This window comes from Pagrus major, chromosome 15 (genome assembly GCF_040436345.1).
Source record: "Pagrus major chromosome 15, Pma_NU_1.0".
Classification (NCBI taxonomy): Eukaryota; Metazoa; Chordata; class Actinopteri; order Spariformes; family Sparidae; genus Pagrus; species Pagrus major.
In genome coordinates this window covers 13,054,208-13,080,597 of record NC_133229.1, presented here as the reverse complement: position 1 = coordinate 13,080,597, position 26,390 = coordinate 13,054,208, and the positions used below count along the sequence as shown (strand labels likewise).

The following is a 26,390-nucleotide window of genomic DNA, read 5'->3' as shown; positions in this document are numbered from 1 at the left end:
TTAAATTTTAATTTGCTCCTCTTTTTCTCTCTTTCTCTCTTTCACTCAGCACGGACCGAAGCTGTCACTGTACCTGTACGAGATGCTGCACGATCACAAGGACAGCCTGACCAAAGACGAGCAGAACGCCGTGGGTGTATTCATGACCTCGCTCAAGCTTTGTGGCCATCGCTGCATCCCACCCAATGCTCCACACAAACAAGACTTGCTCAGGGCCATAAAAGAGGTAAGTCCTGCAAAGACACTGAGATGTTAAAGGGAAGCAAAGCAGTATGAAATATCAACTTGTGTTTTCTGGTCGTCAGTAAATGTTACATGCAGCCTGTCAGGTTTAGTTTTCAACCAGAGAATGAAGCAAAAACATGTTCACTTCTTATTCATACAGGAAAAAGTCAAGTATGAAGCAGAAGAGAAAACAAGCAAAGTGGCATGGGAAAAGAAAATGGCCAACACTCAGAGGAAGTGAGTAGAGGCTTTTCTCCAATCTCCGTGAGATTGATGTTCAGTCCAAGGAAATATTGCTTAAGAATCGTGTCTTTGTTACAATCATCTATTAACTCTGTTTGTCCTTATTGCTCTGCAGTCTCATCCAGAGGCTGGATGGAAAGTCCAAGGACATTTCCAAGATTGCAGCTGATATCACTCAGAATGTGTCTCTGCGTCAAGGCATGGAGAGAAAGAAAGTCATCCAGCACATCAGGGGACTCTACAAAACTGACCTCAGCGCCAGCCGTCACTGGCAGGAGCTGGTGCAACAACTCACACATGATCGGTGGGCATTGAAATTTAAATCCCACAAGGGCTTATGCAATATTGGGAAAAGATTGCAATAATTCTGTTATTCCAATGGTGATTATTTTTCTGGTCATTTTCTTAAAATTAGGTTTCCTTTTAGGCTCAGAGTCGACAGTCATGCTAGCAGCTCTGTTCTGTACTAATGCACAGCTCAGAGCTAAATGCTAACATCAGCATGCTAACATATATTATGTACAATCCACATAATAGTTCTTTGAGGTGTTTCAGTTTTGACTCCTGCGGTTGACAGACTATTTAAAGCAACATTATGTAGAAATTGGCTTTTTGTGTGATTTGGTGCAACACCACTCGTAAATACAAATCCCAGGTTTGTAACAATTTGTCAGATGTAATGTAGGTGCTGACTACAAACAAAACTCATAACGTTATAACAATGTTACGTGTTGAAAACTTGTATGTTGAAACGTGTTGAATGTATGTAACCCTGGGATCCTACCGTCTCACTTGAAGGTACATAATGCAGAAACAAGTGATGGGGGGGGCGGAGCAGCTGAGACAGAGACACCATTCACCCTATAACAAGACACTGATAATAATAGAGCTTAAAAGAACTCAGGTTGCTGGGAGGCCAACAGGACAGATTGGAGGGCAGGGTGAGAGAGCGGGTTTAGTTATAATCAGGTCATAGGAGGTTTTAATGGAGGTTGAAAAACCTTTATAATAAATTTCGATCAAACTTCATTTGAAATGTTCAGGCAGAGCACACCACTGTGCTTATCTTGAGTTCTCCTGTAGTCTTTTTTTATAATATTATTCAGTTAAATGCAAAACATTTATTTTTGCATTTGATATCACTATGTGACTTTCTATACATCTATAATGCACAGAAAGTATGTGGATATATTAGTGTGTATGTCTTTTGTGATGCCACATTTTATTTCAGTTCAATTGATTTATATATGTAGCGTATGTCCATAATGAATGTAAAGGAGGTCAAAAGCCGATCTCCCTACAGAACAACCTAAGTTCCGTATCAATAACCATCTCAGAAAATATCATTGTTCCACGATATTGCGCAGTTATTATTATTATCAGTTACAATGACCCTTAAAGTAATGAAAATAGAGTTTTGTTTTTTAGTAGAAGAAATGCTTTAATATAATTTCACAAAACACTTCATCCTGACTGTCATGAAACTTGATATAAACTTGAAATCCATATGTTTTTTATGACACTAGTATGGTAGCATTCAGTACCGTAGATAAGTAAATGCTCACAGTACAATATTCAATTCATACCACCTTGAAATTGGTATATCGCTGCAGCCCTAATCTGGGCCAAACAACACTGAGCACATGACCTCAGTGTCCTTTTCGCTTGCTACAGCCCTCTAGTGAGGCTATTTCTGTTTTGATGTGAGTAGACAAAGTGTTTGACGGCTCTGTAACGGTCTGTTTCAGTGCGGTTTGGTATGACCAGACATCCTACCCAACGTCATGGCAACTGGACCCCACCGAAGGACCAAACCGGGAGAGACGGCGACTCCAGAGATGCTACCTCACCATTCCTAACAAATACCTGCTGAAGGACAGACGCAAGCCTGAAGGTGAAAAACCTCGTTATTACAGCAAAATGCCAAATTCCTGTCTAGTACAAGTGTGTTTGTGTCCTTTGGTGTCCTTAATCTGACCTCCTTCTCTTGTTTAGATACAGCAAAGGCAGCACTGTCCTTCCTGTTTGAGGATAAGACCCACTCCTCCTTCTCCTCCACTGTCAAAGACAAAGCCACCAGCGAGCCCATCAGGTATAATTTTCTACGTCTCCGTCTCTCCACCTGTCTGTAAGCCTTTAGTAAACATCATATCGCTCTCAGGCAGCCAGGAGGATCTGAAGGAGGCACATAAATGTCTCATCAACTTGTGCTACATTTGAGAGGAGTGTTTGCTTTATTCAGACGGTGTGTTTCTTGTATGAGAAATGTCGTCTCGTCCTTAGGTTCACCAGGCGGTGCATCAGCGTCGCCCCCTCCAGAGAGACAGCAGGGGAGCTACTTCTGGGTACGACACTGTCCATCTCTCACAGCTGCTCCATGAATAATACAGTCAGCCGGTCACAAGGAACATAGAGTAATGTGCTCCCTCTGAGGCACTAGAGAATAAGTGTTTGTTATTCAGTAGGGGAAGCTTGTGTTTGTCTTGCTCTTAGTACACCAAATCTCACTCGCCCTGCGCTGTCTCACAGGAAAGTCTGGGATGTACTTCGTGGAGGACAACGCCGCTGACGCTCATGACAACCAGGTAAAGCCAGAGGACTGTTGAGGATTATTCTCCGCCAGAGGCATGACGCTGTGTGTTACATGAGTTGCCCTGGATACTCAACAGGGAATGTGTTGATGTGTTTGGACAGAGCCTTCACGGGGAGACCGAGGCACCGTCTTTCTCCTGGACGTACGAGGAGATCAAGGAGGTGCACAAGCGCTGGTGGCAGCTAAGAGACAACGCTGTGGAGATATATCTCACCAACGGCCGGACCCTGCTGTTAGCCTTTGACAACACCAAGGTGAGGAGAAGACACAAGTCACATGGAATAAAAGAAAGGGGAGCCATGTTGTGACTGAAAACTGGGCAATTTATCTGAATTATATGAAAAAAATGTATTTTTAGTGTTTTGTGAAAGTACAAATAGTCATCCCTACAATATTGTTGCAATATGGAAACCTAGGTATTTGGCCAAAAATATTGTGATATTCGATTTTGTCGCACATTTATGAAGACATTTATCAAAAAACTGTTTTGGCTTATCATCCAACACTAGACTACCCAGCAGATCACAAGATAAATATTCAGACCCTGTTTGATTTGAATAAAAAAATGTAGTCACACAGGGCGGACTGTGGAGGAACTGATGAGATGAAAGTCCCGAATGCTCAAAGAACAAGATGCATGAACAGACAAAATCCTGCAGCTTTAAAAAAAACAACAAAAAAACGTTTGTGGTGAGAGTTAATATTTGAAAAAACCTTTTCTGTATTCTATCACAGATACCAGCCGAGCCCTGTAGTATTTCGTGCCAGGAATCAATCACAATGATCAATCATGATAATAAGATACAGAACCATCACCACTCAGGAGCGCAGGAAAAAAAACCTTTTTTCTTTCAGTGAAATACTGGAAGAATGAAACAATATGATTGGACAATGAACATTTAATCAGTTTTACAGCAGGTATTTCTAATACAGAAAAATCAGAGGAGGCCAAACAGATAATCTGTTGTCCTCACATTGTCTGTGGACACAAAACTTTCCTGAATAAAAAGGAAATTTGCTATTTTTTTTGCTGTTCGACATCCCCACCAGCCTCAGCTGTACTTTCTACTTTGTGCTAACAACATACATCAAAATGGTGGTGAACATTATACCTCAGCATGTTAGCATGCAGATATTAGCATTTCACAGAGCTGCTAGCATGGCTATAGACTTGGTTACAGTTTGTTTTGAGACATTTTTTACATTTGTTGATAGTCAGACAATTAAGACATGAGGGAGGAGAGTGATGAGGAACATAAACAAAGGTCCTGGTTGGACAGGGACATTTTGGGAGTTTGGTCAGCTAACCTTAATGCCACCACAGCCTCAGTTGTTTACTGAGGTTATTAATGGTTGAATATTAAATAGCAGCATTCGGTATGTTCAATTTTATCTTCATCATCTCTCTGAATGGCAAGTATTCTCCCAGGAGCTGAGAATTGATTTGGCGGACAAGCTTTAGCTTTTAGATGAATGAAACTAAACCTCAGAACTAATTGAGTCATTTTATGTGGATCAGCAGCTCCCTCAAGGCGCCAGGCTCATTTCTTTCAGTGGTTCAGACAGCACAACAGTTAATTCATCAAACTGTGTCATTCAGATTACATTTAGCTAAGATTTTTTTATTTCAAACATGTAGAAAATGGATAAATGAAATGTATGAGTAAGAAAAACAACCAATGAATTTATCAGTGAACAAACAGCAAACTCACAATAAACAACACAAACAGATAATTCATGTCCAAAGAAGAGTAGGAAGGAGTGAATACGACCCTCTTTTTTTTATATTTTATCAATAATCCTTTAGAGTAGAACAAGAATAATTATAACATTTGTCATTTAGTAGTTTTTCCATGTTCCACTTGAGTCCCGACACCAGAGTTGTAAAACATCTCACTGTTTTCTGTGTTCGTGCTTTAGTTCCGTGACGACGTCTACCACAACATCCTGACCTCTGACCTGCCCAACCTGCTGGAGCATGGCAACATCACGGCGCTCACTCAGCTGTGGGGCTCGGGACAGATCTCTAACTTCGAGTACCTCACACATCTCAACAAGCACGCGGGCCGCTCCTTCAACGACCTCATGCAGTACCCGGTGTTCCCCTTCATCCTGCGAGATTACACCAGCGAGACGATCGACCTGCAGGATCCCAACATCTACAGGTCAGTGCTGGGTGGCAGAACTGGCATTTGAGGTTTAGTTATATCACCGAAACAAATGTGAAACGAAAATGTTATTAGAAAATTACATGATAAAATGTGTGAAGATCCTTAGTTTTTAAAATAACCTCTGATTTATGCCAGAGCCACCACACGTATAGTTTTAAATCAAGACAGATGCAGTTAATTGACATATTGTAATATTTATTTATTTATTGACGACAAAAAGGAATCTCTGAGGTGAAGACTCGTGACCCAGGAATCATTTAAAATAGGAGAATTGCTTCCATGGGTCACTGTTGAACAGGCTTCATTACTGCTCTGCTTACTTTCTTTTGTCATGCAGGAATTTAAGCAAACCCATCGCAGTGCAGTCAAAAGAGAAAGAGGATCGCTACGTGGATAATTACAGGGTAAGGCCTGTTGTAACTGTGTTTTGCGAGTGTGCTGGGTGTTTCCATAAGAAACACATCAACAAGTGTGTGTGTATGTGTGTGTGTGTTGTGCAGTACCTCGAGGAGGAGTACAAGAAGGGGATCCGTGAGGACGACCCCATGCCTCCCGTCCAGCCTTACCACTACGGCTCACACTACTCCAACAGCGGCACCGTGCTGCACTTCCTGGTCCGAATGCCTCCTTTCACCAAGATGTTCCTGGCGTACCAGGGTGAGTCACACGTAAACTCTGGCTTAAAGTTACTCACATTAAGACAATTATTATTTTTTTATTATACAAGGATTTTAAAGAGGGAATTTTGGATTTGGTTTTTATCACTTCATAAATAAATTAAAAAAAGATTTTTACCATGGTTTAAGGATAAAATGGTTATGAATTATATATAAGCACACAACAAAAACCTTCAGAATATAGATGGGAATAAAAAGTTTGGTTGTGTGCAAGTGTTCCTGAACCACTTCAGCGTTCTTTCCGACCTTGAGACCTCAAACGAGCTCAGTTTGTTTCCTGCATTCTGGTGACTTAAAGGATTAAAATAACAAAATAAGAACACTGCGGCAGCTTTTTATTTAAATACTTTTAATTCTCATTAGAAAAATCAACACGTCAGATGTTACAAAATACTTTCTCTCCATTTACATAAAAAATGGCCAAAATCTTGAAAGTGTTTCCCCCTTAAACCAAGAGAATCAGAAAGAGCATTGTGTTTTACACAACCAATAGTGCAGTACAGTAAATGTTGCCTGACTGACAGTCCAGGGCTCTTTAACAGCAGCTAATTATCATACATCTCCAAAAAGCTTTTAGCAGCACAGAGTGCCGCCTGTCTGCATTTCATTGGCTGCTCCATCTTAGCTGATGCGGAGGCTTTTATTACTCAAATGCTGGAACGTCCTGATGTCAGATCTCACTGAGCAGCACGTTGCCGTGTTGCATCACATGTATTAGCCATGAAAGGTTACTTCATCTCTCCACTTTTCTCTGATCAACTCCTCGCCCTTCCCCTCCTCTTTTCCGTTTCTTTCTTTCTTGTTAATTCTTTTTTCATTAAGTCCGTCTCTCTCCTCTGATCCTCCGAGGCATCTTTTTATGTGATCGTGAATGTATTCAGCGAGCGTGGTGTCTAAGGTCATGAAAGGGGATCTTTTCAATCAGTGAGTTGAATCTGTAATTAGATTGTCTTTGGCCTTCATCAGACCAGAGCTTTGATATCCCGGACCGGACGTTTCACTCCATGAACACCACATGGCGCCTGTCCTCCTATGAGTCTATGACTGATGTCAAAGAGCTCATCCCAGAGTTCTTCTACCTCCCAGAATTCCTGGTCAACAGAGAGGGTAATTATTATAATCTCTACACTTATACCAGCATACATTTTTCATAGCTTCCATAAATTAAAATCTTTATTTATTTTTTTTCACAGGTTTTGATTTTGGTGTTCGTCAAAATGGAGAGAGGGTGAATCACGTTAATTTGCCACCCTGGGCCCGCAACGACCCACGTCTGTTCATCCTGATCCACCGACAGGCGCTGGAGTCGGACCAGGTCTCCCAGACGCTGTGCCAGTGGATCGACCTGGTGTTTGGGCTCAAGCAGAAAGGCAAAGCTGCCGTCCATGCCATCAACGTCTTCCATCCCGCCGTAAGCAGCCACCTATTTCATCACGTTGGCTAGAAATCATCGAGAAAGTATTAGTTATTTCTTACGTATATTTTCTTAAGTTTTCATTTCATTTTTAATAGACATATTTTGGCATGGACGTCTCGGCTGTAGAAGACCCGGTGCAGCGACGGGCCCTGGAGACAATGATCAAGACATATGGACAGACACCCAGGCAGCTCTTCAACGGTTCTCATATCAGCAGGGCCGGCCCCAAACTCATGATGGAGGGGGAGCTGCCAGCAGCCATGGGTCTCCTGGTTCAGCTGGCCTTTAGAGAAACCCGAGAACAGGCCAAGGAAATAGTCTGCCCGGTAATCTTCTCTGCTTTGGTATCGACTGTAGCAGCCTGCTGTGCGCTGAGGAAGACATGACTTAACACATCGTCCATGAAATGATCTGCTGCTCACCTGGCAATTTCCTCTTCCTCCCCCACAGAGCCCACTCCCGTGGATCAAAGGTCTGAAGTGGGGCGAGTACGTGGGCTCGCCCTCCGCTCCGGACCCAGTGGTGTGTTTCAGCCAGCCGCACGGGGAGAGGTTCGGATCCCTGCTGGCTCTGCCAACGCGAGCCATCTGCGGGCTGTCCCGCAAGTTCTGCCTCATGATGATTTACAGCAAAGAGCAGGGTAGGAAGTCACTCTAAAGTCAGCCTGGGTGTACAGTATGTTTTCTACAATGTCCTGCTGACTCCATTAACTTTATGCTCTCTGCTCCGTAGGTGTCCGCAGCATGCACAGCACGGACATCCAGTGGTCGGCCATCTTGAGCTGGGGCTACGCGGACAACATATTGAGGCTGAAGAGCAAGCAGAGCGAACCGCCTATCAACTTTATTCAGTGTTCGCAGCTGCACCAGGTAAAAATGAGTAAAAGGAAAAATTCAACCAAATGTGAAAATTCTGTCATTATCTGCTTACCCTCATGTCGATGGAAAGTAGGGTGAAGTTGTCCACTAAACATTTCTGGAGCTTCACAGCAAAACAGCGTTCTCAGCAGCACTCTCCTAAACAAGTGAAGTAGATTGGGACTTGTTTTAAAATGTAAAAAAACAAGCCCCAAAAAACAGTGATCCCAAATAGATTTGAAAATTATTTACACCCTTTATTAAGCCGAACCTGTCACTCTATCTAAAAGGATTGCACCCCATATGAAGTGGGTCCAGGAGCTTGTCTGCTTGTCAAGGGTGTAAATAACGTCTTCAGATTAAAGGGGCAATATATAAAAATAAATCATCAACAGAATGTGAAGATATAACAGTTTCGAGCTTATGTGTTGCAGGGGAGTTAGCATGCTAACCAGCACGTTAGCGGTGTAAACACCAACACACATCTGGTCCCCGAGCTCCCGGTCCGGACCGCTAGCTACACAGCTAACTGAGTTAACTAGCTGACAGCAGCTACAGTTAGAGGCAGTTAGCGGTTATTCTGGTGATATGCTGCTCCTTATTTGTTTTCTAGTTTGAATTCAACAGGTAGCCATGATTGTATATTGCACCTTTAATTTGGATCCCAGGATTCTGGAGACTTGGATTATGTTTGACAAGTCGTATGGATTGACAGTTATCTGACTGAATTTTCATTTTCGGGGTGAACTTTAAACCACCTGTTAGTGAAAGGAACTGATCGACCAATGAGCTGCCAGGATTCTTGTTTTTCTCCGTCCAACCATCTGTCTCGCTCTCTTCCAGGTGACCAGCTGCGCCTGGGTGTCCGATGGCTGCCAGCTATTCACGGGCAGCAAGTGTGGAGTCATCACCGCCTACAGCAACCGCTTCACCAACACCACGGTGGGTTTCCATGGCGACGCCCCCCTCTAACCTTCCGCCTCCACATCCAACACCCAATCCACCCACCCACCTCCCATTACCCCCTCCTCCGCCCTCCCACCCTCCCCCACTCCTCTTTAGGCCGTGCTTGAACGCTCAGCTTCATTAGTCACATCACAGTTGCCCTTGAAACACATTTCCACCGAGCCTACAAGTGGGATTAGAGGTCCGGGAGTTCAGTCATCAGAGAGGCTTTCAGACTTTCATCCCGACCAATCGGCATCTAGATTTCCTGTTTTCTCCGTCTCTGAAGGGTGTTAAAGTAGCAATCGATTTGTGCTGTTCTGAAAATCCTGTTGGAGTTTGATTAATGGAGTTTTTTTTAGGAAATGGCAATAAAGTCACATGCAGCTATTCAGACCTGCGTGTCTTCTGCTATGTCTTCCAACAGCCGTCAGAGATGGAGGTGGAATCTCAGGTTCACCTGTACGGACACACCGGGGAGGTCACCAGCCTGTTCGTGTGCAAACCCTACAGCATCCTCATCAGTGTCAGCGAAGATGGCACCTGCATCCTCTGGGACCTCAACAGGTCAGCGTGTGTGAGATGAAAAAAAACAAGAACATGCCTTAGTCCTATCGTTTCTAATCTAAACTGCTCTGTGTCCCTTCAGGCTCTGTTATGTCCAAAGCCTCACAGGCCACAAAAGCCCCGTGACGGCGGTGTCTGCCAGCGAGACCACAGGCGACATCGCGACAGTCTGTGACTCAGGTGAAGACCCCTTTTGTTCTGTGTCTTCTCAGACTTCATCACTTTTCCAGAATGAGTTATGACATGTGATTTTTTTTTTGTCTCAGTGGGCGGAGGCAGCGACCTGCGCTTGTGGACGGTGAACGGTGATCTGATCGGCCACGTCCACTGCAGAGAGATCATCTGCTCGGTGGCCTTCTCCAATCAGCCGGAGGGCGTGTCCGTCAACGTGATCGCCGGCGGGCTGGAGAACGGTGTCGTCAGGTGAGCAGAAACTCTTTTTTTTTTTTTTTTATGTGATTCTTTTCTTCTCAAAAATATTTCACACTGATTTGTTTTTTATGTTTAGATTGTGGAGCACCTGGGATTTAAAGCCAGTGAGAGAGATCACCTTTTCCAAGTCAAGCAAACCCATCATCAGGTATCTTATCATCACCAGTACCATGCTATTCTTTGCTTTTATGTGATGTAGAATACTGATGTTAACGTCTTCTCCGCTGTGCCTCAGCCTGACCTACTCATGCGACGGCCACCACCTCTACACAGCCAACAGCGAGGGCACAGTGATGGCGTGGTGCCGGCGGGACCAGCAGCGCATGAAGCTGCCCATGTTCTACTCCTTCCTGAGCAGCTACGCCGCAGGCTGATTGCGCGTCTGACGTTTAAGACTGTCCAGTTCTCAGCGAGAGGAGCCCCGACCCCCCTCTCCTCCTCTTTCTCCTCCTCCTCCTCCTCTTCCTCCCATCCTGCGCTGACGGGGAGGAGGAGGTGTCAGCATGGCCTCAAACTCCCTGAGCCCTCCCTGACTTTTAACTAAAGCCATCCCCAGCTGAGCGAGCGCTACCACAGCTACTCCCAGCATCAAGAAGTTATGAATATAGTATTATATGTACATAAATATATATTTATAAACATATGAAGTGGAATGTTGGGGGGGGAATGGATGAATATTTGGCCGATGCTGCAACAGACACTTTATACAAAATGCGTTTCTGAGAGTGTGTTTGGTTTGTTAAGTCTTTTATTTTTTGGTTTCTTGCTGTCTGGAGTTATTCATTGTGCAAAGATTCCCCTGCCTGATGTTGATTTCGCCGTTTCCTGGTAAGCTGCTATCGTCTGGCCAAACCGAGCCAGACCCGAAGTGTGAAGACCCCCGTCTCTCACCTCGGTGCGGCGCTCGGGATCCCCCCGCAGCGCGCTGTCTGACAGATTGCTGCCGGAGCTCGGCGAGCATGCCCCTGCTGACGCTGCAGCTAGCTGGTAGGGAGTGAGCCCCTCCTCGCGTCTGTCACCAGGAGATGTCCCGCTCTGTGGGAGTGAGACGCCGCTCTGCTGGGCTGTCTGCTCCACTCAAGTCTGTACACGAGTGTCGCAGCCCTGCATCACTTTGTATCCGAGCTCGGTGGAGGGACGGGGGGACGTTGGGATGAATTGTTCCTTGTGTTGCCTGTTGTTCTGTCCTACTTCTGCATGCTAGAATGATGCTGACCTTGACCGTGTGTATGTGGATGTGACATTTACTGTCATGATAGTTTCTGAAGGCCTGCCTTGGTTGAGCCTTTTGTATTGAGAAATGTTGATATTCATTTATTTATTAGGAACACCGTCGAGGCTTATCTTTCCTTCTTTTTCCTTCTCTTGTGTTTTACTCTCTGCCACTCAAATGCACTAAAAGCTTTTCAGGACATGATGTAGTTTGATGAAATTCTGAGGAAGCAATTAACAAACAGGATAAGATGCCGGAGAAGAAGCGGAGAGGAATCTCTCATCCGCACTGATCTACAAGTCATGCTCGGTACCTGTGCAGCATCACAAAACGGACGTAGTAGGTGGGAGGGTGTGGTGAAGAGCATCACGTCCAGCAGACCGAGCGGATTTCTTACACACTACACTGATAAGTCTGCGAAACAGTCAAGCTGTTTCTTTCCTTTACCTGCTCATGGATCCATGCAGCTATTCTCTACATTCCCACTCGACTTACAGCACTTTGTTCTTCAGTTATTTTGTGTGAAACGGTGGTCAAAAGACTTTTTTATCTTTATCAGAGAGCCAATGATCTGTGGTCTTACCATGAACTGAGCTTTGCTTTAATTCCAATAATAAATCGAATCCAGGAAGCAATATCAGACATTTGTTGTCATGTGGGGAAGAAACCAGGAGACTGTTTTAACACAGCTGTGAAAAAAAAGTTGTTCCGCCTTCTGTGATGAAAAACCGATGTCTTACATTTCACACTTGTTTACGAGAAAGGGAATATTTCTTCTTACATCGTGACGTCATTCCTTTTGTGTTATCTTGATTATTGTTTGTTCCCTCTCAGCCCCCCTGGACTCTCACCGTGCCCTGCATCAAGCCTGTATAAGACATGATGTTACTGTTTACTGCCTGCATGTGTACATTTCCTCTTTGAAGCTTATAAAAGTGTATGAGAACCACGACCTCTCTTCCCTCTGGAACATCCACATGAGATTGTACCAATGTTTTGTTTTTTCCTCCTCTTTTTGTTTGAGAAGACGTGCTAATGAGTGATGTTTTTTTGTGCTTTCTTACACATAAGGAAATATTATTTTTCTGTTGATAACTTAAGCTATGCATAATTTAAAGATCATCGTCTTAGGTTACTGAAATTGTGTCGTTTCAGACCTTCTGTGGGTTCTCAAAGGTCATGATTAATGTTTTCTTTTTGTTTGTATACATGTGAGTGTGTGTACGTATGGACAAACCAAGTGACGAGTATATTATAAATATATAAATATATATAAATATTTGAAGAAATACTACAGCTTCTTGTCTTTTGTGTGCTTCTTCTTACTTTGTGTGGGAGACAGGTGCGTTCAGGGGCAGGAAGAAACCAAGGTGATGCTGCTTTAAGGTGAACATAGATCAGAAAAATGATGAGGAAAACATATTGATTGTGATTTAAAGAAAAATTGAAGTAAAATGTTTAATCTGGATGCAAATTGCTCCAAAGTTTGCTGTTATGGATGAGGCCCATCAGTTACTATGGGGGGGGGGGGGGGGACCCGGTGATGTCAAAGCTGATGTAAAAATGAAAAGGGGAAGCCTGCAGATCTCAGGTGTCTTCTGCAGCAATACAGCAAATTAGAGAATCAGCAGATGCTAATTTGACTAATAGGGGCTGCCTCGGTGCGTTTAGGGCCGGTCCGTACAGCAGGGAACGCATCGCGGCTTGTTGCTGCTGCAGCTCCTCGTCCGCTCATCGAGTGCTCCCTGCCCCACAGCCTGTATCTGATCGTCATACAGAGGTTTCCCCCCCTGCTGCATGCGTAACATCTCTCCAAGTCCAGCCGTGGTGCTCACCAAGACCTCACCGCTTGGATCTCATCTTCCTACACGGAATACGCACGACTCACACTGAGCGAGCCGCTGAGGCGAAATTAAAACGCCAGGATTTACCTCCTCGGGTTCAGTCCAGAGCGAAGCGAGCCTGGGATTTCCTCTTATCATTTGATATTTGACAGATCCTCTTTTTCTTGTGTGTGTGCGTGTGTGTGTGTTGGGTGGAGTCAACCCGGAATTCTCCAAATTGGAAAACCACTGGCACATTTCAGGTAGGTCGGCGGCTGTAAGCCTACATTAATCTGCTCCTATAGCCGAGCAATGCAGCGAGGCATCAGGAGATATTTTCATGTAATTTCCTTCATGCAGAAATCATTTTGTTTTTTTCCATGATGATGTGTGCTTTGCTGTTTCCTGCTCTAAAACCAGGGCCGCAGCTCGCACCGTGTGTGTCCACAAATTAATCCCCTTTAGAAATAAGAGGCGCCCGTGTTTGACAGATCTGCATCAACAATCAGCATCGGTACATTTGGGATAAAGACGGTGTGGACACAGTGAAAGAGACACATACAGCCGTGTGGGCTTCAGGATGCACGAATCGTAAGGGAAACCTAAATGAGGGGGGGGGGAGGAAAAAAAAGGCCTGATAGCTTCACTACGAGGGTGTGATTAAAAGCTATAAATTGGCTTTAGAGCCACGAAGGGTGGGATTGGACCAGTGAAGCCAGCGTCTGCATCAAAAACATCTGCTTTTAGACGTCCAGCTGTGGGGCTCAGTTCACGAGATGCGATGATAAATGAAATAAATAAACAAATCGATGCAAAGGAGGAAAAAAATCCAGTGAGTGTGAACTGATTCAGCAGCACCCCACCTTCATGTTTTCATGCAGCCTCATTATAAAACTCATCTGTGGTCAGGTGTCTTCAGATCTGCCAAACTGGGACATTTGAGGGAGCAGAGGGGGTCAAGAGGGGGGCCTGGAGGGAGAGCAAGGTGTAGTCAGAGGCTGGTTGCAAGGCTGCAGATTCATTCAGACGTTGTGGAGAAAGTTGAGGAGAAGAAGAAGAAGAAGGGGACAGATGTGTAGGCGAAGGAAAGTTGCACGTTTGATTCCCTTCTGAGGGTTCATGAACTGATAATGACCCAACGTAAACCCCCTCCCCAAATGCCTGCTGAAGTGCCCTTGAGCCATGCAGCTCCAAAGAGATGTGTTCGTGTTTGAACGCTCCCCGCCTTTTGTGACTTGTCCCTCAGCCTCCTGTGAACAAAAACCCCAAAAGGTTGAATAAATAAATAAATATATAAATCATCATGCATGAGCACGGGCTGAAAAATGACAAACTGCTGTCCAGCTGCTGCCTTTTTAGGCTCTTTCTTCAGATAAAATGGAGCTTGGCTGCTGTAAAACACATTCCCCCAGACAAAATGGGTCCTTTAAATAAAAAGGTTGTGGTAGAGAATGGCTGCTCCGAGGGGGGGGGTTAGAGACACCGCCGGGGGGAGGAGGATGCTGCTTTGTGGATTTAATGTGATGCTCATTGACTCTATGTGTCCCCCCCCCCCCCCCTTTGTGCCTGCGTCACAGGAGCACCATGAAGGACGGTATTGCCAACAACAGCACGGCCAGCATCTCCCAAGCCAGGAAAGCTGTGGAGCAGCTGAAGATGGAGGCCTGCATGGATAGGATAAAGGTACAGCACTTTTATTTTCTACCTGTGTCTGTGAGCAAATATGTACACGTGTTTCTATTCGACCAGCCTGGCTGTGGACATCATTCTGAAAAAAAAAAACACCAGGCACAAACAAAACTGTTGGAAACTTTAATTGCATTGTACCGTTTCATGCAACTACAAGACTCGTCACATGCTTAGAGAAAAATACACATTTATAATCAGCTGTAATGTGTTTAATACTCACACTGGTTCATCTTAATTGCAGTAAAACAGGTCTGTATACGAAGTACGGTCTCCCAGCAAACATCTGTTTTTCTATTCATTTAAAGGTGCAAAATGTAAGAACTGGCTGTTGATGTTATACTCCAAACACACAGGGGGCAGTACAGAGTGACTATTCTCTTTATACATCCACGACTGTAGCTGCAGTTAGCTAGTTAGCTCAGTTAGCCGTGCAGCTAGCCGGACTGTCAGGGGACAGAACAAAACACGCAAGAACAATTTTGCTTGCTTGGAGTTGGCAACATTACTATAATTGACAGTTCCAACACAAGGAACCTATAAAAGAAGGAAGGGACAAACTAAACAACACATCGGTGAACCACGCTGTTTAAAATGGCTGCCACGGTACATCATTACGTTGAACACTGTTGATTATTTAGATTAAATCTCACCTACACCATCCTGCTGCTGTAAATACTTACTCATTCACCAAATATATATTTATACATATGTTTATGTCAAAGTCAGGGTTTTCGGCATCACCTCCTCTGTGACAGACGTCATGTGCGGCCATCTTGACATTTTAAACCTCCAAGTGCTAAATTAAAAGGAAGGGTTCGCATCCTTACCGAGAGTTGGATATAAGATCGATGCCAATCTCATGAATACGGTGAAATATGCAGCTGCATGGCCAAGCAATAAGTGTAAACAAAACAAAGGTTTAACAGTAGTGATTAGTGAGCGTCAGAGGTGCTGGAAGATCATTTTGTTACCTTCATACTCGGCCAGGTTTGCTGTTTCTCCTCATTTACAGTCTTCATGCTAAGCTAAATAAGCCAGCTGCTGGATCCAGCTTCATATTTACAGAAGGCCGAGATGTGAGAATGATAAAGTTCTTATAATTTAACTCTTCACCAGAAAGTGAATGAGTGTATTTTAGATGCTGAAGCAGACAGTGTATCGACTTCACACTCCTTGTGCTGAGTTCTGTGTCCACTATTTGTCATCTCGGTGCTTTATGAATGCATTAACCCATAAATCAGATGGGCTGATACTGTAGCAGTACACCACCGTCCTGTATCTGTGCTTCACGGACTCCAGTTTAGCTCTGCACCCCTTTAACAATATCAGACTCACGATGGAAAGTTTTTAAAAAGGGTAAAAATGGATGCAGCAGAAGCAGAGAGGGATAACAAGTCTCTATAGGCTAACCTGGAAGTTGGCATCGCTGTGGTTCCCTCAGATTGACAAACACAAGTTTATGATACTAACATGTTATGTTCAACTGCCTACATTACCCACAATGCAACTCAGCTGCAGACAGTTGTGTCCAAACTTACTAACTACCCACTATATCGTGGACTATATAGTCATTATTCTGTTTTGTAGGCCACTGAGGCTAACAGTTTAGTAAGCTAGCGAACGGCTAACGTAACGCAGGAAATGCAAAGGCATAAAAAAGACAAGACAGGTGGGAATATCAACATTTTCCTCAGACATATTATAAAATGACGAAGAATAACTATCCGACTGAACTGATGATAACATACATATTAACTTACCCTCCACTGAAAAATGTGTGTTATGCTCGTAGCAGCTAATTTAGCCTTGAGTTGCTGGCCAGAGATGAGATGATGATTTTCATTTTCAAACTATTTTTCCTGAGACCAGTGGCATCACTTCAGGCTGTTTACTTCACACAGCTCCCTCTGGAGCCGCAGACAACTTTAAACAACATGTTTTCACATATATAATCAGCCTTATTTATTCCAACAGCCCCCTGCAAGCTGACAACTAAATTAAGGTTTTCTCAGTTTAGTTTGGTGCAACTTCTTCTGACAGGCGCCACACGAAGCCTCAGTTCACCTTGAGAGCCCCGGTGTCCCCACCTCTCTGTCAGAGTGCATCTACTGAGCACAGCAAGTGGTGACTGTGAGGGATGAACCCAGGGGGATGGAGGGCTGCGGTGATTGTCGACCACCTCTGACATCAGTTTTCGACCAATCTGGATCATATATTCTGAGTGGGATCATAAAGATTGTCCTTGGTTAGCACTTTGTGTGCAGCAGGCTTGTGAGCTTAAAGGAATAAGCCAGTGTTCCCTCGTTCTCTGTAATAATCGTATTTGTGACGCCAATCACCTCCTGCAGCTCCACCACACTGACTGTGAAGCAGGCGTTATAAAGTGTGTGTTCTTATCAAACAACATCTGGTTAAATATTGACTTGTGGGACCTACACACTCTTTATCTTTGAGGTCGGTCACCACGCTTTAACGTGTCATAACACTGTTTCTGCACATAGAGGTTTCTGTATTCCTTCTGTTCATAAGATAGAATCGTGACCAGAAGTCTTTGTTTTTACTGCGTGAAGTTTCTCCCCCCTCCAAACAAAAAAAAAAAAGAAGTGTAAAAGTTAGTTTAACATTAATATTTTTCTGTAGCGTGAAGGGACGACTCCTCTCAGCAGCGTCCATGAACGACTTCTTGTGCAACTTAAAAGGCCGTGTCATCATCTCATTCGGTATGCTCCTCATGTGCTCGGGGAATGATTGCCCCACAGCCCCGAGGCTGTTCGCTCAGCATTATAGCCGGGCCTGGAAGCCTGCCATACACCATCATCCCTACTCAGCACAACAAAGGCTGCTTACAAGAAAAACTCCTCTTCTTAAAAAACAAAGTGATTACCCTCAACTTGTTATCAGGGTTTAGACGATGTATCACAAAGAGCCCTGATTTAACTTACAAGATGACTTTTTGGCACAACTTCCCATTTAAATCTATCAGTTATTCCATATTTATTTCACTTTAGAAGAGTCGGGTTTGACAAACTCTTGAATAATCATATCAATCAAGAGTTGAGCTGTCACTGGCCACGTAAAACTGATAACGACCGCACAGATTCCTCTCTCACAATCGAAGTTGATGTTTGAGCTTGAACCATTTCTCAGTTTGTAGAATGCAAACTCAGCGAGTTTCAGACCCGCGTGGACCTTTTATGCGAGTCCATCAAACAATAATGTGACGTGCCAGATGGTTTGTAACACAGAACCATCTGGGAAGCTGTCCGTAGAAACAGCTTGGTAAAGGGCAGGCACTTTAAAAAAAAAAATACTTGACAGGTAATTGGACGAACCATCTGTCTCTCAGCGTCTATCGCTGGCTAACTTCAACCAATCAGATCAACAGTTGGTACTGCTCTACTTCTGGTTGCTAAATCAAACTCTTACTGAAGCCAGTAGAGAGAAAACATCTTTTACATCTAGAAAAGCCTTCAGTGATCTCGCAAATCCATCTACCTCGCAGTGTAAACGGCAGCGTACAGACGAGGGTGAAGTCCATCAGAATAAAAACTCATGTGAAGTCGACCACCACGAATCTATATTTATTTTTATTTATTCATTTTATTTGTCAGGGACAGTGCATATTGATGAACATTGCTGTAAATATGCCAGAATTAGCCAAGAGGCTAGTTTTCATCTGTTGTCCCTGGCCAGATGTAAAGTGGCATCCTAAAATCAAGACGCAGGTTTAAAACAACAGTTTCAGTATAAAACATAAGATAAAAGCAGGACAAATACATTAGCAACAATAAGCAGAGCAGAACAAAGTACAACAGAGCAGGGACAGACAATAGCAGCATACATAAGCAGGCACACACATGACATGTACAATGCAGCAATTTTGCAAGACAGACAAACAAAAACACACAAGAGCAATCACAAGACTAATCTAAGGAACAAGACAACAATGACACTGATCTATGTGGAGGAGCAGAGCAGTTAAGCATCATACACATTATCTCTATTTGACTAATGCCGACAGATTTGATTGCCAATCAGCCATTCAGCCATATAAGACCATAAGTTACCATAAACATGAAACACACACACAAAATATAAAGTGTCTCCTAATAACAGTAAAAAGATTGAATCCCATCTTCTTAGTTCAAAGCAGTAAACTGAGTGAAAAACATTTCAATATCGAAATTAAAGTTCAAATCCAAATATAGTTCTTGAAGCCTCGATGCCTTCAGTTGTATTTCTTTTATTATGGTTTAATAGAAATGTTAAAAGCAGCAGTAAAGATTCAATCTGTAAAGTACTTTCAGGCCATCAGACCTGACCTGGAGGTCTTCTCTTCCTGCTCCCCCATTTTTTAGACAGAGCCTGCAGGAAATATCAAGAATTTCAATTTGCAACCATTTTCTGTTAAGACTAGGACTAATACCAAGTTCATGTTGTGTCATTACACAGCAGCTGAGTGTGAAAAACTGTTCACGTCAGCCTCCTAGATGTAATCCACGCTACAAAAATGTCGACAAACCAAGGCTGCAAAGGCATAGTTAAGCTATTACACTTAAACACTGATTCTGTGAGTTGATTTTGAGGAGTGTGATTGTTGGATGTAATGATACTGACTAATTTAACAGCAGTTACGTGTTTTGGTGTGACTGCACGACTAGAAAAGTGAACCTGACGGGCTCCAGAGTGCATCCCTTTTGGTCGCACCGTAGCGCCCGAGATTTATCAGGTCTGATTTTTTTCAATTTTTTTTTCACATGTGCTATTCATCCTACGTTCTGTGCACATAAATAAGAGTTTCATGAGTTGGCCTTAAATGCCCAGCCCCAACCCAAACCTGACAACACCAGAGGTGGTAACTGTTCCACCTGTCGCTGGTCCGAAGACGCCTAATCCACAGTGTTGTTCCTGCTAATATTTTGCCTTGTGGCCCGTTGGCGGAAAGAAAATCTGCAGCTGAATTCCTGTGTACAAACATTTACATTATGTGTACAGAAATGAAAATGAAATGTATCGGGTGCACCAGTGCAACCAGTGTAAAGAGTTACTCTGTCCTGCTTTAGCATTATGCATGAATGCTCCCAAAATCATATAATCTTTCACATAAAACATTTTGAATTTGGACAATTGGACATTTATGTTATCATACGGTCCATTTTTAAAGGTGCAGTATGTAAGAGTTTTGGTTGAAAACATTCAAAACTTGTTTAAAATAGAGTTTTCAACAGAATGTGAGCTCCCCGCTAGCTTCACGGCTAACTGAGCTAACTAGCTTAAAGCAGCTACTGTACAGTTGGCAGCAGATAGTGGTTACCCTGGTGATATGCTGCCCCCTATTTGTTTTGAGTAATAATTCAACAGGTGGACAATTCTTATCGATTGTTGAAGGTTAATTTATTTATCACATTTATTTATTTATTTATTCTTCAAGACAAGCAAGGCAATGTCATCCGTGTTTAATAAGACCATGTTTAATAACTTCCTGGATGAAGCGGTGTGTGAGATGATGTGACGCTGTGAAGTTGAATGAGCTGACAAGTATTTCACTCACATACTGTCTGAATAGATCCGACATGTCAGCTTTATTGTCACTTTAGCATTTTAGGGAAAAAAGACTTGAATGTAAATGAATCTTAAATGTCGCATCTGATCTATATCTGAAAGGCTTTCACTCAGCTCCATAGTGGGTCTGACAAAAATGTAAGATTTCTGAATAATTGACTCCTGCAGTCCTATTTGGCTGCAGTCCGGTGCATCTTTGCTCTTGTGTGAAAACCTTGTAGCACAGGACGAACACACATCAGGCATATTTAAGTTAATTCAATGAGTTTTTTTTAAGGTCAAAACTTCTCTTAAAAAAACATTTATTCTTCTGTAACTTAAATAAAGCGTGACATTAGCAGAGTTATGTTTTCAGCCAACTATGATGACATTTATATGCAATGTTTGGAAAGAGGCGCTGGGTTCAAAAACAGTTTGACTCTTTGTATCAGTGCTCACATTTCCGAACAAATTATTAGCAGTGATAATGTTCAAAGACATTTAGACAGCAGCAGTGAGCCATGAGCAGTTACAGATATTATATATTTGAGGTGTTTATGTAAGATTTTGAAAAAGAAGTACTCAGATGGCTAAGCTGGTGTGTTGACCTTAAAAATCACTAACAGCTTTAGTGTCAGCATCACATCTGTGTTATCTTCTCAGAAGTTGTGGGATGATTGACGGGCAGGCAGCTGTTTGTGCTTTAATAACCACTTGGCACATCAGACGTGAAGATCCAAGTAATTCTTTATTAACGAGCCACTGAAGTAGAACGTGGACGCGAATGAAAAGCAGAGAAAAGTACAGAGAACGAGGAGAAAACAGACGACTGCCGATCCCTTAAATTTAATTAAGGGATCTGATGAGGGAGGGTGTGTATCAGTGACAAGAGCAGTCTCTGTGCTGCTGATTGAGGGATCACCACATTCTCATTAATTGCTCAATCAGCCAAAGGAATGTGATCTGTGCTAATTAGAAGGACTCTCCTTCCATCATGGGGCTGCAGTGTAATTACAGTCAGTCTGGGCCTAATGACACACACTGTGCAATACCACGTTTTGTCCTGTGGGGCTCTCCTTCTCCGCAGCAACCCAGTGCTGCAGTTACATGATAATATAATTATTGCATTTGCTTTCATTATGAGAATAATTAAGCTGTTTACTTGCATTGCAAGAGAAGGCTTTGTTAATGTCCCCACTTTGTGAATGCTTGGATGCTCCGATTAGCACCCGAATTAGGTCAAATAGAGGAGGAAGTTTGAAATAAATATGCAGCTAAAATAATTTAACATTAAGAATGTGTGTGTGTCTTCTGAGTGAGCAGATACTTTTTAATATGACTCTCCTCTGCTCTCTGATGAATATAACAGCTCTCTGAGTTTGACCTTCATAAAAATCAGCCAGTTAGTGTCACTAGTTTTCGGGTTTTTGACCAAATGCCTGCAAAACCAATGACATTCCCAACATCCTCTGCTGTGCTTTAGTGAGAGCTAGCATTAGCATATGTTAGCTAACAAGATGATGCCAACCCAAAATGGTGTCAATGATTTAAAAAAAATTCTCCCAATAAGCATTAGCATGTTAGAAAATAGATTAATTGAAATAGAACAAACATCAGCATGTTAGCATTATCATTGTGAACATGTTAGCTTGTTAGCATTTAGCTCAAAACAGTGTTGTATGTCTGTAGTTTTAGTTTTTAGTTTTAAAAGCCAAAAACTGAAAAGCACATCAGTGGACCAATTGTGTATTAATCCACCGCTGAAAATAGTCCCCAGCAGATGCACTGTTCACTCCTGTTTGAGTAGCATTTGTTGAAAACTACAGTACCCAGCTGTGTTAGGACATTACTGAGCCATTTTAAAAAGGGAACCAACATGCTTTTTGTTAGCATTTTAATAGATGTACATTTCAGTAGGAACTAATGGGCTCGCTGCTGAGTGCCACAGGATGGAGACGTCAGAAAGAATTGAGAGATGGACTAATGCACTGCATTCGATGACAAAAATAAAAGTATAGACCAACCCCAGCCCTACTGCTCCTCGTAAAATACAGAAATCTCAGCACCACATCATGATCAACACCCTTTAGACGTATCATTTCATGCTGTAAACTGACTGTAAAAATGGATGCTGGATGATGATGGATTTTGTGCGTTGTATTCTCCTGTGAGAGCAGCAGTGGGTGAGGTGAAGTGGCAGGGAGGAGATCAGATGGCTCTGTCCTCCATGTAGATCCCTGAGCCCTCGCCGTCCCTCTGATGCAGCTGCTCCTCTGCTCTCCATTTGCGGCCCCCCCTCCCGTTACCTCCCACTCAGCTCCCGAGTGGAAACCTACATTCACAGGCAGTCTGGCTGTACTGTAAAATTTATAGTCGCTGTTTGACATTGAAAAATACAGTATGCTTTTCACCTTGAGGCAGGAAGTGTGTTGTTAGTCCCATCCTCCGTTCCCCTCAGCTGGTCAAGGTCCCACCTTAACACCTGTCAGTCATCCGGATGAGCTGTCTCTTCATATTGCCTGAGGCTGAGGTAACAGGCATCAGTGCAGTCGCCACAGGCACTGACGAATCGGAAGCACAGACAATATGAATTTTTAAAGCAAAAGGAGGCAGGTAACATTCACCCAGAGTTTGGATGGACCTAATCTGCTGCAAGTTTGTCTGCAGAAACATTGTTGGCAAAAGCGAACACATTGGGAGTCGAGAGCAGCCTGAGCTTCAGTGCAAGTTTATCAAAAATTCAAACACGTCACACAACTGTTCTCCAGCGCTCCATGCTTTATTCACCTCGACAAATGTTTCCTTGCCGACATCAGGGAGGTGTCCGAGATTGTTTCCTGTTTCCTTTTAGAAAGTCTGTCAGTCAGTAATGTGACTCGTACATCATCAAGTAAACAACATCACTGTCGTCCTTTTTATAAGCGATTTTATACTCAGAAGACAAAACAACCTACTTTTCAAAATGTCCTTCACAAATTACAATAATTCATCTAAACCCACGAATGGAGATAAAAATCTCTTATGTATTTTGTGGGCATTTTAGGCGATGACAGGATATGAAGGGGAGAGAGAGATGCAGCAAAGGTCCCTGGCTGTTGTTGAACTTTTAAGTCCCATCAATTATATATCAGAATACCAGAAGCGACCTCAGACACTGCGCTGATGAAGCCGGAAATGTAGTGAATAAAGCATGGTGTGCTGGAGAGGAGCACAACTCTTTAAACTTTGATAGATCAAAAACATCCCAAACATCATTCAAGAGCGTTTAAGATCAAGAGATCAGTCAGTCAAGCTGTCCAGACATGCATACATCTAAAAGGTCCCATATTTTAAAAGGTCTTTTTCTTATTATAAAGCAGGTTTAGGTGCTCTATAAATATTATGAAAGAATCAAAACACTCAATCCACAGAGTGATAGACCTTATTCACATTCATCGTACCCCAAGTGTTACAAATCATAATCATCTCACCAAATGATCAGCAGTTGAAAAGACAATGAATAGGGAACATCCGGAGGGACGTTACAGCAGCTAACGTTAGCCTTATACCACTTTCTACCTAACTTGCTGTTGTTACTGTACTTTTCCAAGATGTGAGTTGACTTCTCAGAATTAATTCATGCTTTTGTTATTTACCATGTCACAATTTCAATATCAAACAGTAATGTTAGCTAGGAAGTGGCTCAATGCTAACTGTAGCTGCTGTCTCGTGGTAAGTAACGCGTTTTCGAGTATGTTGTTTTACCTTGAAGTATTGCTTAGTGTCCGTCTGGATTGTTACAATCCAGCGTCTTTTCAGTTGCTGATCAGTCAGGTAGCAAATTAATTATTCATCCGATTCCCTACATTTTATACAACATACGACAGAACAGTTAAAAAAATGGAGCTACGCACCCTGATGTGAGAGCAAAATGGCCGCTGTGTGAATGTGGTCTATGCCTTGGTTGTAAAAACAACGGCAGAGCTGATGCGGAAACACGGAGGCCGGCGCCTGCTTAGGCCTGTACGAGCTTAGACGCATCGCTCAGACAGAGGGTGAACAGAGGTGCTGCAGCAACAGACAGTACGAGAAATATGAAGTGTTTCTTAAACACCAAAAACAAATGTATGAACCTGAATATGAGCATAATTTGGGACCTTTATGTAATAGTCAGAGAAACATCTGATCACATTTGTCTTTTCCTTTGTCTCCATATTTCAGGTATCCAAAGCAGCCGCAGACCTGATGGCTTACTGCGACGCCCACATACGCGAGGACCCGCTCATTATGCCCGTCCCCGCCTCCGAGAACCCTTTCCGGGAGAAGAAGTTCTTCTGCACCATCCTCTGATGACCTGCTGGTAGATCTGTACGGGTGCAGGCATGGCGTTGCCTGGCTTCTCTGTCTTCACCACACCTGAAGCTACTGGCCATAGGCATTGAGTTGAGTTTTGCCAGGTGGACACTCTGTTGTTGGTCAGCTCTGTCCCGGTGGCTGAAGGTTTTGGGGGAGTCGGCTACCAAACTGGCAACCCAGTGAGCGTATCATGTCTTGTTAAATAGGTTTGTTATTGCTTTGTTATTAGAGAACAGCCTTGCTCAGTGCTTAATGAGATGAGAGATGTTTTTTTCTTCTTTCTTTTCTTTTATTGTGCTAGATCTTAACATGCCTCAGGAAACAGAAATTTGCCCAGTGTCTACGACTTTTTTAAACATTTATTTCCCGTCCCGTTATTTGAATAAAAGCGCATCAATCTTTGTATTTTCTCCAACATAATTTCAGTTGGTTTTTTTATTGCTTTCAGTGAACAAGTTTGACTATTTGTAGCAACACTTACTGAAAGCACCACTGAAATCTGACACTTCCCTCAGTAGTGGTTTCTATTTCCATTTGCCTCCACAGTCACCAACAATTAGCCCGCTCGTTTTAGTGCTGCAGTACGGTGGGATTCAGATTAGAGAGCGGAAACAGGAACCTTATCTCGCACAGTAAATTATTTCAGTTTGTGCAAGAAGGAGGTGGCTGCACATCGGCTGTGCTGCAAATAAATAAATAGACTCTCTATTTATTGAAAGGTGCAGAGCTAATGTTTCAACAGCGAAATTAGTTCTTCGGGGTTTATCACTGTGCAAACAACCCTTAAGTCAAAAATTATTTATGAATCTGCCACCTCCTTCCCTGGCCCGCTCTAACGCGTTCTACCTTTGCTGCTCTGTGTGATTTACTCCTCAAATACTTCATCCACTTCAAATCGGAGACACTATCAGTTAATCCTGCCGCCCCGACTAGAGTATTTCTACAAGTCGCAGGAGATCTTCCCCTCGTATTTCCTTTAACGGTCTCATTTGTTCTCTGGGCATGTTTCCTGAGCCTGATTCTTTTTGCCTGTCCTAGAGTGAATGGCAAGGCCTTTGACATTAATGCCAAACCAGAGGCCTGCATGTTTCTCTGCTCCTTTTATGACGGCCTCCTCTGTTTCCGAGGGACCGTCAGTCTTTTAGAGTGTACAGTATGTTACAGTGCCAATCGCTGTGAGAGCAGTGTGATCTTCACGCTGTGGTCTCACGGCCCTTTTTTTTCTCCCCCGTTTTTGTTTGTTTTGGAAGAAAAAGCACACTGTCGAAACATTTCCTTTACATGGTAGTTGAATAGCATTTGCTAATTTTTACGATGAATTGTTATGATCGTTATTAATATTGTTATTATCAGTAGTATTATTGAATATTTGTTGCACAGCACTGACAGCTACATGACGTTTAGTGCTACTAAGCTTGTATGATACTTAGGAGAAAAAAACATTTATAAATCATGCAATTATTGATACTATCTGAGTATTTTTTAAAAACAACATTAAGGGTCGGTTTACATAATATGATCCCTTTCGGTGGTTCAGGCTTTTTGCATTTGTGTAAAATTAAAGAAATTTCCTCTTGGTACTTGAACAGCCATCGCATTAGGAACACTGGACTGTCACAAACACAAACTATTGGACTCAAATTGTTTTTCAGGATAATTATT

The 26,390-nt window shown here is 43.0% G+C and overlaps 2 protein-coding genes across 10 annotated transcripts in view; both read left to right on the top strand.

Annotated features, from left to right (window-relative positions):
* The window catches only part of lyst (lysosomal trafficking regulator), a 68,588-nt gene extending 55,957 nt beyond the window's left edge, over positions 1-12,631 (top strand). For all 9 annotated transcript variants that reach the window (XM_073481389.1, XM_073481392.1, XM_073481388.1 and 6 more), the window contains 22 exons: positions 50-226; positions 386-462; positions 584-772; positions 2,217-2,362; positions 2,464-2,560; positions 2,752-2,813; positions 2,998-3,053; positions 3,163-3,315; positions 4,982-5,226; positions 5,570-5,636; positions 5,733-5,889; positions 6,876-7,016; positions 7,103-7,320; positions 7,422-7,652; positions 7,777-7,966; positions 8,059-8,195; positions 9,027-9,125; positions 9,556-9,695; positions 9,778-9,875; positions 9,962-10,118; positions 10,204-10,275; positions 10,363-12,631. In XM_073481389.1, the coding sequence (XP_073337490.1) occupies positions 50-226; positions 386-462; positions 584-772; positions 2,217-2,362; positions 2,464-2,560; positions 2,752-2,813; positions 2,998-3,053; positions 3,163-3,315; positions 4,982-5,226; positions 5,570-5,636; positions 5,733-5,889; positions 6,876-7,016; positions 7,103-7,320; positions 7,422-7,652; positions 7,777-7,966; positions 8,059-8,195; positions 9,027-9,125; positions 9,556-9,695; positions 9,778-9,875; positions 9,962-10,118; positions 10,204-10,275; positions 10,363-10,501 (3,048 nt within the window). In that variant the 3' untranslated portion in view covers positions 10,502-12,631. The remainder of the gene's footprint in view (positions 1-49; positions 227-385; positions 463-583; positions 773-2,216; positions 2,363-2,463; positions 2,561-2,751; positions 2,814-2,997; positions 3,054-3,162; positions 3,316-4,981; positions 5,227-5,569; positions 5,637-5,732; positions 5,890-6,875; positions 7,017-7,102; positions 7,321-7,421; positions 7,653-7,776; positions 7,967-8,058; positions 8,196-9,026; positions 9,126-9,555; positions 9,696-9,777; positions 9,876-9,961; positions 10,119-10,203; positions 10,276-10,362) is intronic.
* A 440-nt stretch (positions 12,632-13,071) lies between these two features.
* LOC141009510 (guanine nucleotide-binding protein G(I)/G(S)/G(O) subunit gamma-4) lies at positions 13,072-26,129 on the top strand. The gene is made up of 3 exons (XM_073482156.1): positions 13,072-13,426; positions 14,741-14,846; positions 24,594-26,129. The coding sequence occupies exons 2-3, from the start codon at positions 14,748-14,750 to the stop codon at positions 24,720-24,722; spliced, it is 228 nt and encodes a 75-aa protein (XP_073338257.1). The 5' UTR covers positions 13,072-13,426; positions 14,741-14,747; the 3' UTR covers positions 24,723-26,129.
* The last annotated feature ends 261 nt before the right edge of the window (positions 26,130-26,390 follow it).

What these genes read in the sequence shown, in the direction of transcription:
- LOC141009510 (XM_073482156.1), top strand. Translation starts at nt 14,748, where the DNA reads ATGAAGGACGGTATTGCCAACAACAGCACGGCCAGCATCTCCCAAGCC. An exon ending in CCTGCATGGATAGGATAAAG is followed by an intron (nt 14,847 to 24,593) that starts GTACAGCACTTT and finishes TCCATATTTCAG; the next exon opens with GTATCCAAAGCAGCCGCAGA.